Source organism: Ostrinia furnacalis, unplaced genomic scaffold (genome assembly GCF_004193835.3).
Source record: "Ostrinia furnacalis isolate ACB-3 unplaced genomic scaffold, ASM419383v2 OfSCF5115, whole genome shotgun sequence".
In the NCBI taxonomy this organism is placed as follows: domain Eukaryota; kingdom Metazoa; phylum Arthropoda; class Insecta; order Lepidoptera; family Crambidae; genus Ostrinia; species Ostrinia furnacalis.
Window position 1 is genome coordinate 62,698 of NW_021135354.1, and position 16,610 is coordinate 79,307.

The 16,610-nt window shown below is 38.3% G+C and overlaps 1 protein-coding gene across 1 annotated transcript; it reads left to right on the plus strand.

Moving 5' to 3' along the window:
• The first annotated feature begins 8,671 nt into the window (after nucleotides 1-8,671).
• Nucleotides 8,672-15,832, plus strand: LOC114360657 (mitochondrial genome maintenance exonuclease 1). The gene is made up of 5 exons (XM_028315410.1): nucleotides 8,672-8,997; nucleotides 9,233-9,667; nucleotides 10,741-10,954; nucleotides 13,591-13,936; nucleotides 15,256-15,832. Exons 1-4 carry the CDS (start codon nucleotides 8,796-8,798, stop codon nucleotides 13,928-13,930), a joined length of 1,191 nt encoding a protein of 396 aa, XP_028171211.1. The 5' UTR covers nucleotides 8,672-8,795; the 3' UTR covers nucleotides 13,931-13,936; nucleotides 15,256-15,832.
• Nucleotides 15,833-16,610: the final 778 nt, after the last annotated feature.

Here is a 16,610-nt window from a genome sequence, read left to right on the forward strand (position 1 = left end):
CTGTAAATACTTCGAATATTATTCATACATAAGCCTTTTATAACATTAAGGGCCATTTCCTCAATAGTTTCATCTGTTGCACGTTTGCGGTACCCTAAAACTAAAGATACGGAACGAAAGGGTCGGTTTACCGAAGTAACGAAGCATGCATGTAGGTCAGTGTGCACTGTGCATTCTGAATTATGCATTCAGTTTTTGGCAGTCAGAAAAAGTGGGCAGAATGCAAGTGCACAGAAACAAACACAGCGCTATTCAACCTCGCGCAGAACATATTTTTGCTTTATTTTTGGCCAAAATCAAGAGGAAGGTTTTTGGAAACTACACTGTGCAGGATTTTATAGGGTAAAAAGGAAAGAAAATCGGCGTAGCAGCGCAGAAATTTTAATATATCAAAGGTATTTTTGTCTTTTTTTGTACGAGTAGAATCAACTGTGCTATTTTTTTGAATCCTTTGTTTTCTTTTTAAAAGAACAAAATTACTGCCTGTGTGAATAAGAATCTAAATAGATTACGGTTTTTAGGAAATACCTACCAGTAGATCTATAAAGAGTTTTCGCGTGCTTCTCACCATCATTATTTCAGCCACGTCCACGTCAGGACGTCCACTTGAACATAGGCCTCCCCCAAGTAAATTTTCGGCCGATGGCACAGTCTCATCGGGTATAACACCGTAGTACACCGTATACTTGACAAAATAATTGTGAAGGTCTATAAAATCTGTCTCTAACTTTTCTTTTTTCTTTTTTTTTTAAGGGTCGCGCGCTGTTAGCTTGAGGAGCTTTTCCAGCTTCACCGGGCAGAGTGGCGAGTACAGAAGGTACTCTAGCCGTTTGGCGATCGTCGGTGCGCGTGCCGACGAGGCCGAGTGTGGGCTTCGCTTCGCTTCTGTCGCAGACCGACGTTCGCGATTAGGCCGTATCGAGCGCATAAGGCGCCCGATCAGTGGCGAACCCTTAGAGGGTTGCCCACCGCGGTGTTGGACCAAAGTCCAGCCTACGGCGGGCTCACTCTAGTGGGCCCGATAGAGGGGGACTACAGACGCGGCCTGAGGGCGCCACGGTAGGCTCGGACCTCAGCTCAGGCCGTGTCCGGGGGGGGACGGATTGGGGCTCTCTCTAACAGCACAAGATAGTGTAACATCGGTTGATGTCTGTATGATCCGTGACTGAAACACAACTTTCAGCCTGTTTACGTGCCGGCAGTAGGTACTCAAACATTGTTTACGACTGCATTGATTTATATCACTGTTGCTCCACTACTGTCAATATCAATTAATTAGAGAATGAGAACGCGTAAGTAGCCCTACGCGTTCGTGACTTGTCATCGTCATTAAGGAAAAACAAAAACGTTTATCTGTCTCTTTCTCTACATCAGGAATAATTAACATGTGTACAAGAGATGGATAGAGTTGATTAACATAAATTGTTTTAGCAGCCTAACTCTGAATTAACAATGGATGTATGGAAACAATACTTTTAAAAGAAAGTTTTCCGTTTTTTTACAGTAACTCTATATAACGACACTCATGGGACTAAGAGACACAATAAAGCGGATAGAAAACAAGGTAAACCAACAAAGTCTAGAAATTTCGACATTATAAGGACTTTATCGTTAAATCGAGTAATGCTATAAAGAGTTTACACTGTATTTTAAACTAGTCATCATCATCATCAACAGCCCTTTACAGTCTACTGCTGGACTATGAGCCTCCTCCACTATAGTACTAAGAAATTTGTGTACATAATATTATTCAACTAATAACCATCTCTGGAATTAATACTATAGTATACTTTTCTGCTATTTGTAGAAATCCAATATCTGCAGCCATACCTACATTTCCATGCCGTTGTTTTTCATTGACTCGAAAACATTGCGAATTCGCCCGAATAGAACTGTAGTAGGTTAAGTATCCCATTATTGTTTGAAGCATAGTTACCTAAATAGCTTTCTAAATCGGTCGCATTAGTCAAGATAGATAGCATACCTAGGTAATTATGAAATGAATACTGTGAAATTAACAATGTACTTAAACACTAAGGCCGAGTTGCACCACCTTACTTTAACCGTAATTAAAACAATAACCGGTGTTTTTGTATGGAGTTTTCCAGACTTTTGACATTTGTTAATGTTAAAGCTTGGACGAATAAATTCGTCAAAGCATTGAAGTAAAATGATGAAACAGCCTTAGTAGTTAGGTAGATGAAGAATTGTATAGTTCTAAAACCCTTTGCGCGTTGAGAAGACTTCGTTTTCAAGCACTCGACATGGTAGAGAAAATTGCATTTGAATACATTTAATTTTGTTTTGATTTGAATTAAATTGTAAGAATACCTACCAGAATAATTCCGTGTACCTTTACTGTTAAAAGTGCTGAAAAAATAAAACCCTTTGTAAAATTTGCAACATTTGACGATTTTCCAGCGGCATAAATAAGCATCTGAATGCAGAATGCAGTTTCCTTACGTGAAGCCGCAGGGGCACCTGCGCCCTAAGTTATGAGTCAGTCACCGTTCCACCACATTGCCACAGCAGAGGTGTTTACAGTAAGTCCACTGAAACTTGTTTAATGTTTCGAACCGCCACGCCGCCTGAAAATCAGCGCCCAATTAACTTGTGACACATGCTGAAACGATAATCTTTTTTTGTCGGAACTCTAGGCTCAATTTTTTTGATACTCGTATTTTATGCTTTGCTAAGCAGAGGATTTGAGCTCAGTGCAGAAGTCACTATTCAACTATTTACATTACGGTATTAACTATACTTACCAAAGGGCGATGAAGCGAGCTATGCTCGGAGTTTCCCTGCGTGATCGAATTAGAAATGAGAGATCAGCAGGAGAACCAAAGTAACCGATATATCGCAGAATTGCTAAAATACCGATAATGGCAGTGGGCGGGGCACATAGCTCCTAGAGACAATGGCCGTTGGGGCAGAAAGGTTCTCAAGTGGTGACCACGGGCCGGAATACGTGGGTAGGCCTCCTAATAGGTGGACCGACGATCTAGTAAAGGTCGCGGGAAGAGCCTGGATGCGGGCAGCGCAGGACCGTTCATTATGGAAAGCATTGTGGTAGGCCTTTGTCCAGCAGTGGACGTCATTTGGCTGAAACGAACGAACGATTAACTATACTGATGGCCGTTGAAACAGAGGACGTGAGGGACGCAAAATTCAAGAAGCGGAATAAATGCGGGCAGTGCAGAATCCTAAAAAGAGACAGAGGAGAGAAACAGGATCCAGCAGAGAGTACTTGGGTTGGAACAATTCATGAAATTATTTGATTATTATGTAATAATGAAAAGACACCAGAGATGTAACTCGTCCACACCTTCTGCTTGATAATGTCTATTGTGACACAGTAGAGGTAGAGTGAGCCGCTCATAACTTCACGACAAATGCACATAGCTGCAAATATTGTTATAGAGTTTTGGGCAGGATTGGTACTAGACTTTGCTTAGTATGGTTTCATGTTATTAACCTTCTTCTTCTTTACTATTATTAAAAACAGAAGCTAATGTGATTGTGCATAGGTATTTGCCCCTTTAATTTGCCTGAATTTCCCATTTTAATTATGATTTCCACTCTCCATATTGTTTGAAGCATTGTAAGACCAAACAGATAAAGATACTTCAGAGTAATGTTCAGAATTTCAGATGTAGATAACTATTATCGATTGGAAAAAGCAAAGAGAACTGGTCACAGCTGAATCAATTTCAGGAAAATCTGGTAGAATTTAGAATTAGATCCATTGAAATGTTAATAAATCCCAAGTTCTAACACAATCGCTGATTCTGCACTGCACGATAATCGCATTAGAAATTAGCATGCCGTATGCAAATGCTATGTTTGCTGAAATCAAACCAATGTGATGGCTTGTACAGTCCTCCGCATAAACATTAATAAAAAGACACATTAATAGGAAACCTTCATTGAAAGTAGGTAAGCTGACATTTAATACAGCTGACAGTACAGGCTTTATTTATGACGTTACAAAGTGCCTTCTTTTCCCTGAGGTAAAATTTAGCTGAAACCACAGATTAAGTACATACATACTAGCTGAAGCTAATAAGATAACGTGTAATGGGTTAGTTACTTAATTATGAAGCTGACTGTACAGCAGATTCCGGTTTTGAATTAGGTACAGTGTGCCTACCATGAGTTTACGTTAGGTGAGCTCGCTAGCGAATACGTCAAAAAATTCTATGAAGATTTTATTTCTTGAAAGTAGCCGCTAGGGGCGCTGCACAATATGTCATACATTTAAATGTCATTTTTTACGCAGTCGCTAGCGAGCACACCTAACGTAAACTCATGGTAGGCACACTGTTGATGAATTGCGATTGCACTACATAGCGATATAAGCCACAAATCAGTAAGTACATTAGAGAGAGATAATTTAGTTTTGATTTTATGTATTTAGGCAGTATCCGCCATATTATGTAAAATACTTGATACCTAAATAAATAATTATTTGTCTTACGCAAAATTTAACCAATTTTAAATTGGAACCTAACAAAAACAAAGTTTAATAAGCGATAGGCATTTCATTCCAAAAAGAACAGGAATAACCGTCAAGTTTTAATTAACTAATTACAAAGTCTAAACTACTGAACCCCACCTGACCGGTCGTGGCTATTTCATTTTTTAATTTGTAAAGTAACCCCCAATTAGTGATGCAGTTCAGTAGTGACTTATCGATGAAACTCTACATTTTAATTAACAACTAAGTTGGATATAGAAAAGAACAAAAGTAGGTACTTATTCCCATTAAGTGAAGTCTTTTAGACCTACCTGGGCAAAATTTCTTCTATCATTGGACTCGCAAAGAATTATGTAAGAAAAGAAAGAGTTCGATAGATGCTAAGAATCAATTTCCCTTCTGCAGTGTTAATCAAAAGATAGACCATGACCATGCGCTACTTAATTTTACTCTCATACCTGGAATCATAACAGATAAAAAGAAGGAAAAACATTTCTATAGTTGCTTGAAGCTATACTTCAAAAATTGATTGGTAGAAAGTATATTCATCAACATAGCTATCTAGAAATTTTGTGGTATCGATAGTACCTAAGCTAGTGGTTTTCGGCGACACTTCAAGGCATCTTAGAAAATGTCGATTGTGCAGAGAACAAAGGGTAATAATGCAATTTTAATCAAACTTCTAAGTTCTTTGATGTTTTTGCTCACTAAAACCCTTTAAAAGTCAAAGTGCAAAAAGTGCTTGATGAAGTTACTTTGTATTTCAAACGGCTAATTTGTAAGTTAGTTTACCTACATATTTCTCAGCTTCAGTAGTATATTTTATTGTAAGTTAGTACTGCTTGCATATATGCATTAAAATTTCACGTTCAGTTTTAATAGTTTATGTTCGGTCCTGATACGTGAGAGCACCCCTCACTCATGCTTAACGCTCAAGGAGCGGACATAAAATTTTACACCTAGACGATGCAAGAGTGCTGACTCAGATAGCGGAGAAGGGACCTTAGTTATAGCTGATAGTGAAGACGTAATGTAGTCGAAAGTGTAAACTAATACTGTAGTTAATATTATAAAGAAAGAGTTTGTTTTGTTGAATGAGCTAATTTCAGGAACTGGTCCGATTTGAAAATTATTTAATGTTGGATAGCACGTTTATCGAGGTAGGCTATAGGCTATAATAATCTAATCCCGCTACGATCAATAGGAGCAGAATCAACGAAAATGTGGCGAAAACGGGAAAATTATTAAAGAAATGAACTGTAATGCTTTGCAATCCACTGGGATTACTTCACATCAGTGGGTATAAACTTCAGACTGAAGATCAAAATAATATCTAATCTAAAAAGTACAGCTCTAGTTTCGTTAAAGTTCATTCAGCTACAAATAATTTTGAGATAAGCTCAGTACGGGACTAGTCCCACCTCTCGTTCCCACCGCTGCAACTCCTGATGTGTAACCAGGATCTACAGCTTGACCGCCAATAAAATCCCAACCAGTATCGGTCAAGTCAAGTAATTGAGCTGAGTAGTGCATACGAAGTTCTTCTCGCAAACCATTATTCACCACCTAGACGTAGCAGGCTCCATTATGATAATTAGCGCAATCAAAATCAGGAAGTAATATTTACTCGTAGTTATTGGGTCAACTAAGTAGATCAATGCATTATTCATGATAAAGTCGGCACCAACATTTTAGTACAGTGTAGGTAACGTATAAAAGTAACATTGTTTAGAGATTTACCCCCTTACTAATAAAACTTACACGCTCGTTGAACAGTGTTTTAAAGCGACGTTTAGTATGGAAATGACATTTTAAAACAGTGTTCAACAACTGTGTAACTTTTTATTAGTCATGGACCGTACCTAATGATTCAACCACACCAACGCGTGCAGATCGCCATCGCAGGCGTTATCACGACGCGATCATTAGGGAAATGACAGGTCGCGTGAACTGTCATAAGTCGCGCGACCTATCATTGGTCTTTGATCGCGCCGGCGATGGCAATCTGCACGCGTCGGTGTGGTTGAAGCTTAAGTCGTAACCAATGTAGTAGGTAGACCCCTTCAGTAGGAGAATTGACGTGATGGTGAAGTTTGCAGGAACCACCCAGGTGCATCCAGATGCAGGCAGTGGCGCAGTGCAGGACCGGTCGATGTGAAATTCCTTGGGGGAGAACTTTCCAAGAGTGGACGTCTTTTATATGAATGGAATCATCACCCAATAACAGTTCCGTCATAGGAAAATGGCGTCGGTAAATGTTTCTGACGCTGACTGTAGTTATTTTGCAAAGCCCTACCGGAGCGTGGGTTGATCACCTGGTCGCCTGTTCAGAGACCGTTGAGGCAAATCGGCCTAATTACACAGTTCCATTTCTGCCACTTTTGTGAATAGCACAGAAATAAAACGGTTCCAGAACGACCCTCTTTGCGCTATAATAGCTTATTACGGAACTGATTTATAGCAAATAGCTAGAATAGAAAAATTTGGGCTAAGTAGAAGATGGCACATCGAATTGGACATGCCACACCTTATCAACTTAGTACCTAGGCTTATTTATTTTTATTTTAGTTAAAATACTTTATTGCACAAATAACGTACAAAATGCGGACTTAACGCTAAAAGCATTCACCGCTAGTCAACCTTTGGGTTATTCAGAAAGCCGTGTCTCAAAAAATTCATTGGTTTAGTTGTAATCGGGTCGATTTTGCAACAGTTAACAATAATTGTAGGTATTTAATTTTTACATTGAAGATGTTGATATGAGATTTGGACTCTTCACAGGATTGAATGCATTTTTATCAGCATTTTTGTGGAATCAGGTAAATCCCCTTGGCAGTAAGTCTAGCTAGATCAATAAAGGTACAGGGCTAGTATCCATAGCTACAGTTAGGTATTCTTATAACTTGTAGCCATTTTCAGCAGTAATTGCTGATTAATACTTTCTTAAATTAAAACGTTGGCGGTATCTTACGCGGTATTAAAAGCTCAGGTGAGGAGACTATTTTTCCAAGCAAATTGCTGGCTTAAATGAGATTTTTCACGTTTAGGAACAGCCGAAGCGCTAATTGATTTACTTAGGACAAGTTCCGTATAATAACATGGACAGAAACATTGCAATGACTGTTTTTTGATAATGGTTTGTTCGATGAAAATTCTTGTAGGAAGTGGGTAAGTAAGGTACCGTAAAGATGTGCGCATTTTTCCTCTTCAACTCGAAGTTGAGTCTCTGAACAAAGATCATAGAGAAATTAACTAAATTATTAAGTAGTCTGTACCTACCTACCTACTAGGTAGTTTTATTAGGTAGTTCCAGTCCTGAACTAAAAAGCCAGGAAAGAAGTCAATTTATTCAAATTTTATTTAATTTTTTTGCCAGACAGAGGTACCAGACCAAAGACTCACAAAGACCGCTTAAAAAAACTACCGCGAACCCCTAAAAAGTGCAAAATGAATCACCGCGGCTATAACCGAGGTTTTTAATTAAAATTCTGCTCTCGCGGTCCGGCGAATGAATGAATAGTCCCATTCTAAGATTAATTCTTTTTGCCACCTTATCGGAGGGAGCACTTCCACTAAAGTTCTTAGCGTTCTTCCTTTATTAGATGAATGCAGCAGTTGACTTTGAACTTTTTCAGTTAATGTCAACACTTTCAATTTACTTAATGGGTAGATTCTTGTTTTTCAGATCGTAGGTATCTATCTCAATTTTATAAAATGAGAGGAACGTGTCCTTAATTTCTGGGAACTTTTGTCATCACCGGTATCTGTTTTTGTTTTTGTGGGTGTTACCAGTACCAGTAGCGCAATCTATCGTAGTTTTTTTAAAAAAATGAGAAAAGTATGCTTGGTTGCGCCATCTATCTTTACTATTCTGTAAACTACTGTGAAAGCATGCACAAGCAATAGATGTCTTTGAAAAATAATAAGAGATGGCGTTGTTAGGTCGATAAAACAGTACAGAAATATGACAGAATGGAACATTATCTTTCATTAAAATAAACCAATAGCAATGTGGTGATAAGATTTTTGACCAATCAACGCTTGCTGTATCTTATCCCTCTTCGTTCATTGCCCAATCAACAGCTTACGTCAATGTCGTTTACCATCATATCTGTGTTTACCATACAAGATTCATTCATCATTCATTCTCTGTCCATCTGTCATAAATCAAAATTTAACAAATTTTTGGTCAATTTCTGCGAATTCTTTCTTGTTCTTATTTTAGAAAAATCATTAGAATTTTGCGTCTGAGATTGTAAATCAGGTTTTCTTCGAAGACTATTCTGTAGATCGTTCCAAGAAAAAATCGGCGGTCGTTATGTTACGACCGATTTGCACCATCGGTCGTCGAATTTCTTTCGAAAGGAAATCTAAGGAATTCATCCGAACAAAAGTGGTTAAACCCAGTTCTCTCTTGAAGCCAGCGGATAGAATTAAACTATACAATAGAGAGAACAAGGATTTATTCGGGCCTTTGTTGGAGAATAGTAAGCAGAAGAAGCAGCGTACGCGAGAATCGGGTAGGTGTTGTATGGTTTCGCTAGCCTTGTGATTGAATTACTTTCTATATTAAGGTAATCAGGCTTATCTGCACGAGGAAATAGTTGGCTGCGATTCCCCGTGTCGTTTCAATGTTGTAGCGGCACAGAGTGCGTTTACTTTCCCTTGTGCGTCTTTGCCAATTCAAATCATATGACATTACGCTGTTGGCGCCGTGCGCTATAGGTACACGCGTATAATTTTATCTGTTTTCAGCTAAAAATAGATCACATCAAAACAACGGCGCGACAGCCACAAACGAAAATACGCTCAAGTTAGAAAGTGAGCGGGATGTGGTAGCAAGCTACTCTAAGTTTAGTGTGTACCCTGAGAAAATAACCACGATGTGGCAGAATACGAAGAATTTAGTGAACTTTGTTGGTGTTTTGTTGAACAACACAACAGTGAGAGGGTTAAAGACTGTAGTGCCAGTGAATGCAGCGAGGAGCTCACCTGCACAGCCTGGGTATGCAAGCGAAGACAGAATACTGCAGATTAAGCAACATAAGAATGATTTTGCTGAACAGTATCCTTCTGTTACGCTGATCCTGAACAAAACTATGACTGAAGACTCACGGTCTGCTTTGGAGAAATGGAAACAAGAGAGGATAGCTGAAATGGGAGAAGAAGAATTCAATAAATTCTACCAGGGTATGTTTGTTTCTTTAATATTTATTTTTCAACTGTTGTATTTAATTCTTCATTAATGTGTACATTTCTGCACCTGTAACATTTTTAATCCCTAAACAACACTGCCATGGCAATTTAAATCTAAAATGGTAGGCAACCTTGAAGAATGGTAGATAATTTAATCAGTGACACTGCATAAACAACAATTGCAAACAATTAAGGCTGGTACGAAGCAGCTATTCTATTAGAATTTATTAGCACTTGATATAGGTGTACAATTTTGATTGCTCAAATATTTTGAGCTTTAGAAATATTTGAATTACTAAACTACCTAACAATACAAATTAAAGTTCTTATGCTTTAATTGTCAGTATTTTAGGTAAAGTCAATACTTTACCCAAATACATGTAGGTACGTCCTTCTAATGACTTAATAACATAAAATAACATCTAGTGACATGCAATAAAATAATTCAAATTTGAATTAATTCATATTATTATGTTTCTCACTTTGTATTCTAAAATAACAGTCAATTTTATGTGGCACTTTCAGTACATTGTATCATTGGACTTGAGAACATAATTTATTTTATTTTAATCTAACTAATTGCTATTTCATTGTAGTAATAGTATCTGGTAAATGTATGAAAAGCAACTGGTGAGTGTACAGTCACTTGAAAACCAGAATTCTCAAGGGTAAACTAGCTTGGTGCATTTGTTGTAGCTGTCTCACCGATGACCTCCAAAATTTCTTGTACATGACATTTACATGTGATTTGTTATTCCTTCATTGTTATTCTTTAAACAATGATGAGTCTATAACAATAAAGTGAAAAACCATTACTTGTTTTTAGATGCGTTAACTTTGGAATAGGAAACAGAAAAATAATGTAAAATTTTCTTATTTGAATTATTAAAAAAATTAGGATTAACCTTATACTGAATTTCATTTAAATAAGTAAGTAGACTGTTAATATTTCTGACAATTCCAGTGCTATAAACAACTGTAAAGTAACTTACAATTAATATGTATTTTTGGTGGCTAATTAATTGATTGCAATCAATAAAATATTGGTCTCTTACATTTCATTCCAGCTCAAATGGCAGTTGGTACCAAATTCCACACTACACTCAAGAACTACTTCACGCAGCCTCAAACACAGCTTCGTATTGAGAAGGACGTTGAAGGCGTCTGGGTGTCAGTCAGCGATGTCCTCAAAAGTATATCATCGCCCAAAGCAATAGAGTCCAATGTTGTGCACCCCGTTCTGAAGTATCGAGGAATATTTGATGCAATCGCTGATTATGAGTAAGTAACATTTATTTGAAAACATATTATTTTGTCAACTATTAGAGATCCCGCGCACTAGACAGCCTGGCTGTGGTAGCAAGTTCAACATCATCATCATCTCAGCCATAGGACGTCCACTGCTGAACGTAGGCCTCCCCCAATGCTTTCCATGTTGCCCGGTTGGTAGCGGCCTCCGTCCAGCGCCTTCCTGCTACCTTTATGATGTCGTCGGTCCACCTTGTGGGTGGATGTCCCACGCTGCATTTTCCGGTACGCGGCCGTCACTCCAGAACCTTGCTGCCCCATCGACCGTCAGTTCTGCGTACTATGTGCCCTGACCATTGCCACTTTAGCTTGCTAATCCGTTGGGCTTGAACATAACTAAATGACGGTGTATGGGAGCCTGCGTACTAGGCAGCCAAGAGTGTTCATATACATTATACAGGATTGGCTGCCACAGCCAGGCTGCCTAGTGAGCGGGGTCACATACTGTTTTTAAAAAAAAAATTAACTGATAGTGATGGTCCAGAATAAGGAAAATCACTCACGCCCATATTTACAAACATTACTATGAGGTCTCACTGTGCGCTTGGACGCATAGGGTGAGAAACGAACAGATCACAGAGCTATAGCTATTCAATGCTGAGCGTTCGATTTGCTGCTTTACTTAGCAAGGTTCGTTTGTGAATATGGGCGTCAGATTGTTTTGCTTCTTGTTGATTCATTGAGCCTATTATGCTAGTGTTGCTAGTGCAGTAAATACAGCATATCAGAATTACGGCAATATTTCTTCTATTACATAAGATGTCACAATGTTTAGTTTGTCGTCAATTCTATTTACTTATTCTGTGGTAGTTTTAGAATAGTTTGTGTTAACATCGATTGTAATATTTTATTTGCGATGTTACGCTGCGAAAACAACTTTGACCTTGAAAGGGGTATTGCTCTTGTTGACAATTCTCTTACGCCCGTATTCACAAACATTGCTATGAGGTCTCACAGTGCGCGTGAACGCACAGAGTCACACGAACTAATCAGGGAGCTCTATGCGTTCGATTTTCTACTTCACTTGTGCAAGTATCGATTGTGAATACGGGTGTTAAGCATAAAGAAAGTAGGTATTATGGAGCCAGATTGACAAGTATCTACTTGAGTATAATCTTTGGAATTTTAATATGTTGATTATAATGTAAAAAGTGTTATCTGCGTATTTTATGCTACACCCACATTGCATAATATGATACAGAAATCTTATTCATGATAATATCATATCGGTGAATTTTATTTGGATAGTAGATTTTGGAGATTCTCCAATCTGCTACAAAGTAACTAATTATATCCATTGTTTTGATCCGTATCTGAAATGTAACAAAGTCCAAACTCCATTCTGATCTTTGGACATTGTAGCAAGTAGATATTGATTATTCCTGTGAATCTGAATACGAGCTCTATAACGATCCATTGTAAATTTCGATGTGTTATGATTTACCTTCATAACCTGAGTTTTTACCCGACTACGCCAGAAAGTAGGCAAAGTAGCTAAATGCTCACAAATATCTGTAAAAAAAAAACGTTAATACAAATAATCTCAATCAACATCGGCTAAGTATATTTTTACTAATCTCTCTAAAGATAACTCTAATTGCTCTGAAAAAATTTTTTGCTCTTGAAACATTGTTTGACATAAAACATGATAATGCTTTTTATTGGCAAGTGTCCAGAATTTTATCAAGTTCACGAAAACAAACATTCTGTGACAAAACATAATTAACGCTTTCTTGTGACGCATATTATTATCTTGTATGGTGAAATACCTACTGATAAGTGTCGCAAAAGTCAAGTTCGAGATTGGGATAATGTATTGTTCTGCATTCCTTGATAAGGTGACCTCTTATCGGTTGTTTATCAAGGTTCTTGACTTTATTAAAACTCATACACCCCCGTATTCACAAACGGTGTTTGCATAAATGAAGCATCAACGCTATGCGAAGTCGAACGCACAGCGTTGAATAGAGTTCTGTGATTGGTTCGTGTGTGTCACTCCGCTACTCAAGTATTGTCTGTGAATAGGTTTTTGGGACCCTATGCGTCCACGCGCACTGTGACACCTCATAGTAATGTTTGTGGGTGATAGCCTACTGATTTGTTCAGCCACGAGTAGCAAAATGATAAGTATAATCAGGTTTATCAAACTGGTATCGAGTAGGTGTATTTACATGAAGTAGGTAAAAATGTCTTTAGGCCGATACTAGGGCAATGACATAGTAAGAGTGAAATTGCAGAGGTGTAAATCTGTTTGTAATCGTTAAAATTCTATTGTCTTTTCATACTAGTTTGCCTGGCGATTTCAAGGCGAGGCGCCTCTTATCTAAATAATATATCACAACATTGAATCGAAGCCAGAGCTTCTATGTTAAATTAAATACCTTGGAAGTACGTAATTGACGCGAGAGGTGCACACTGCTGGACAAAGGCCTCCCCCAAGGTTTTCCATAATGAACGGTCCTGCGCTGCCCGCATCCAAGCTCTTCCCGCGACCTTTACCAGATTGTCGGTCCACCTAGTAGGAGGCCTGCCCACGCTACGTCTTCCAGCCCGTGGTCGCCACTCGAGAACTTTCCTTTAGTGTATAATATTAATCTTTTTCTTTTCAGGGACAAGCCCACACTAATCGAATGGAAGAAATCCGACAAGCCACGCAAATCGATATCTCTAACGTACGACAACCCTGTACAATTAGCCGCATACTTCGGCGCCGTCTGCAACGATCTAAACTACAAACACTTAAACGTGCGCGATGCTTTACTCGTTATCGCGTACACAGACGGGTCTAAAGCTGACGTGTATCATCTATCGACTGACAAATTGAGGGAGCACTGGGCGCAGTGGTTGATAAGGCTGGAGGAATTCATGAAAACGCACGGGAAAGACTCTGAGAAGATTCTGAAGGGAGGGAAGCGGCTGTTCGAGGAAGATATCGGGAATCTCCAATAAATTAGGGTAAGATTTTTTAAATACCTTTCAATCAATTAACCTAATCTAACTAAGACAACAACTAGTATAGATACTGCGTGGATCGAATCACAAATGAGGCGATCCGTAGGAGAACCAAAGTGACTGACATAGCCCGCAGAATCGTTAAAATCAAGTGGCAGTGGGCGGGGCACATAGCTCGTAGAGCTGATGGCCGCTGGGGCGGGAAAGTTCTTGAGTGGCGACCACGAGCCGGAAGACGTAGCGTGGGCAGGCCTCCCACTAGGTAGACCGACGATCTGGTGAAGGTCGCGGAAGGTGCCTGGATGCGAGCGGCGCAGAACCGGTCTTTGTGGAAATCCTTGGGGGAGCCATTTGTCCAGATCAGTGCCTGAGGGTGTGGAAGTGGCACGGGAGGGTGTTTTTGTAACGTCAAATGTCAGCGAGACTTCAGATATACTTCATGTTATTTTTAAAGCTCGATTCACACATCAGTGAAGCCACAGTTCCTTCAAAGTGTTCGCTCAGTTCAGTATCAGTGCTACAGTGTTGCGTCAGTGATTCAATTCATACATGTCAGTACTCAGTTCACGGAGTTTCAGTGAATGTGTTCGTCGTCAAGTATCGAGATTATGGTGTCTAGTACTATGAAGCTAGCAATGATAGCTATTGCTTTGGACGACGCAACATCAAAGAAAAAAAAAAATTTTTGCATGAAGCATGGCGATCAAGAGACAGAAGGAGAATTGATGACATTATACAAAGAATTGGTTGAAGATGAAAGGAAATATTTTGAATATTTTAAAATGTCAGAGAGCTGTTTCAATATTCTTGTTCAGAAACTAGGAAGTAAGTTATTTTGTTTTTGATGCCGCGGCGGCGTCCGTGATCCGACAAAAAATATCGTCGTCAACAAATACGTCCGTGATTGCCGGTGTCGGCACTGACACTGCCAAGTGGGGATGCGTTCATAGAAACTGTATGAAAGAATATTTCGCACTGTGCGGGTACTGTGTCTGAACTGTGACTTCACTGATATGTGTGAATCGACCTTTATGTTCTGTCACGTTGTAATATGTCAATGTCACCCCTTCCGTGCTTCTCCCATACCTCAAGCATTGACTGAGTAAAGCTAATAGACCTTTAGATAACTAATAAAATTATTTAAACGTATTATTAACTGTATGTGACACTCTTCTTAAAATTATATTTGGCCCCAGTGGAATTTGAACCCACAACTTCAGCTGGTATTTTAGTATTTTAATTGCTTGATTTACGTCATTTTGTCTTAAAATACTTTTTAACTTAGAAATAATGCTTTATACTTCTTTTTCTTTATTTTACAGAAGATCTCAGCTCGAAGATTTATGAAGAACCAAACCGAAACCTTTTCGAGGAAAACGCTTACTGTGTCGTTACAAATCTGGTATTTATATAAATATTTCTTATAATTTGTATAATATCACATAGTTGAGAAAGTTGCCAGTTATCCAAAAATAATGTAAATTAATTGGGACAGTGCGTTGTTGCAATTAATGCGAAGGGAAATTACCGTATTTCATTTAAGTGCGATAGTGCTTATGGCAATCGAAGGCCTTAGCCTGTCATATTAAAAGTTTTTATGTAAAACATTTTACTGAATTTTAGGGAATGTTAAAGTTTTGAGATTGTTGGTGAGAACGGGCTCGAACGATGTAGGAGAGCGGATGTTAGAATGAGAAAGAAACTCGAAATTTTGTTCCTTTTTATGTGGCAAGACTTGTATTAAGTTTTCTTATCTTATTTCTCTCAAAATGTTTTAAAAATTCAACTATAACGTAAAATAGTGGCCAAAGAAATAGCAACATTTTCCAGACATTTATATTAACGAACAGGGAAATATGTTTACGACAGTTTTCTTTGATAAACGTCAATTGATTAAAATATTACGAAACAAAAAAACATCAAAATTACATGCAATACTTTTTGGTAGGTGATCATCATGTTTGTATTTGAGGCAAAAAGTGAATTCCAAGTTCGAAAAAAAAAATAGGTTGTGTTGCCAGATAATTATAACATGAATAAGGTAAGTTTTTAGACTTGTATCATGAAACGTCACTCAAGTGGGAATGTAAACTTAAACCAATCTAGATTGAATTCAATTTTGAGTGAAATGTTTCCGAATACGAGCTTTATTATTATCTTCTTACTGTAAGATCTGTAGTCTACTGGTATTTTGTTTAGAACTTATGCTTTACTTAACTCATAGTACTTTAAGTAGGTACACGTTACGATACATTTCAGTTTTATGTTTTTATTTTTTTACCAAAATTGTCGCAATACTTTTATTACTGTTAAAATGTTCAACATCACAAGTTACAGTTTTGGTTAAAAAATAAAGAAGAAACTCCGACCATTTCTCGTCCTAGAATTTTTATGTAACATTTTATAATGTATATTTCAAATTACATTTATAAATTAGTTTTCCGCAAAAATAATCCTCATATTATTAGATTTTCTTGTTTGTACAGTTCATTTCATACGAGCTGCAGTATAAAGCATTGGACTCGCTCGACTGTATAGTCTGGTCTGTGAGCACGTAGAATTTTCTCCAATGACCCCAAGCTACCCATCCTTATCGCTTGCGCGTAATTATGTTGCTGTCACGCTCGCACACTCACTGCGGGCACCCGTCGCACAGTCGCGACAGCAATATAATTAC

Bases quoted from the DNA above. Each gene is read 5' to 3' on its own strand.
- LOC114360657 (XM_028315410.1), top strand. From the start codon at position 8,796: ATGTTACGACCGATTTGCACCATCGGTCGTCGAATTTCTTTCGAAAGG. The intron at 9,668-10,740 runs GTATGTTTGTTT...ATTTCATTCCAG, and splicing joins ATTCAATAAATTCTACCAGG to CTCAAATGGCAGTTGGTACC. The intron at 10,955-13,590 runs GTAAGTAACATT...TTTTCTTTTCAG, and splicing joins GATGCAATCGCTGATTATGA to GGACAAGCCCACACTAATCG.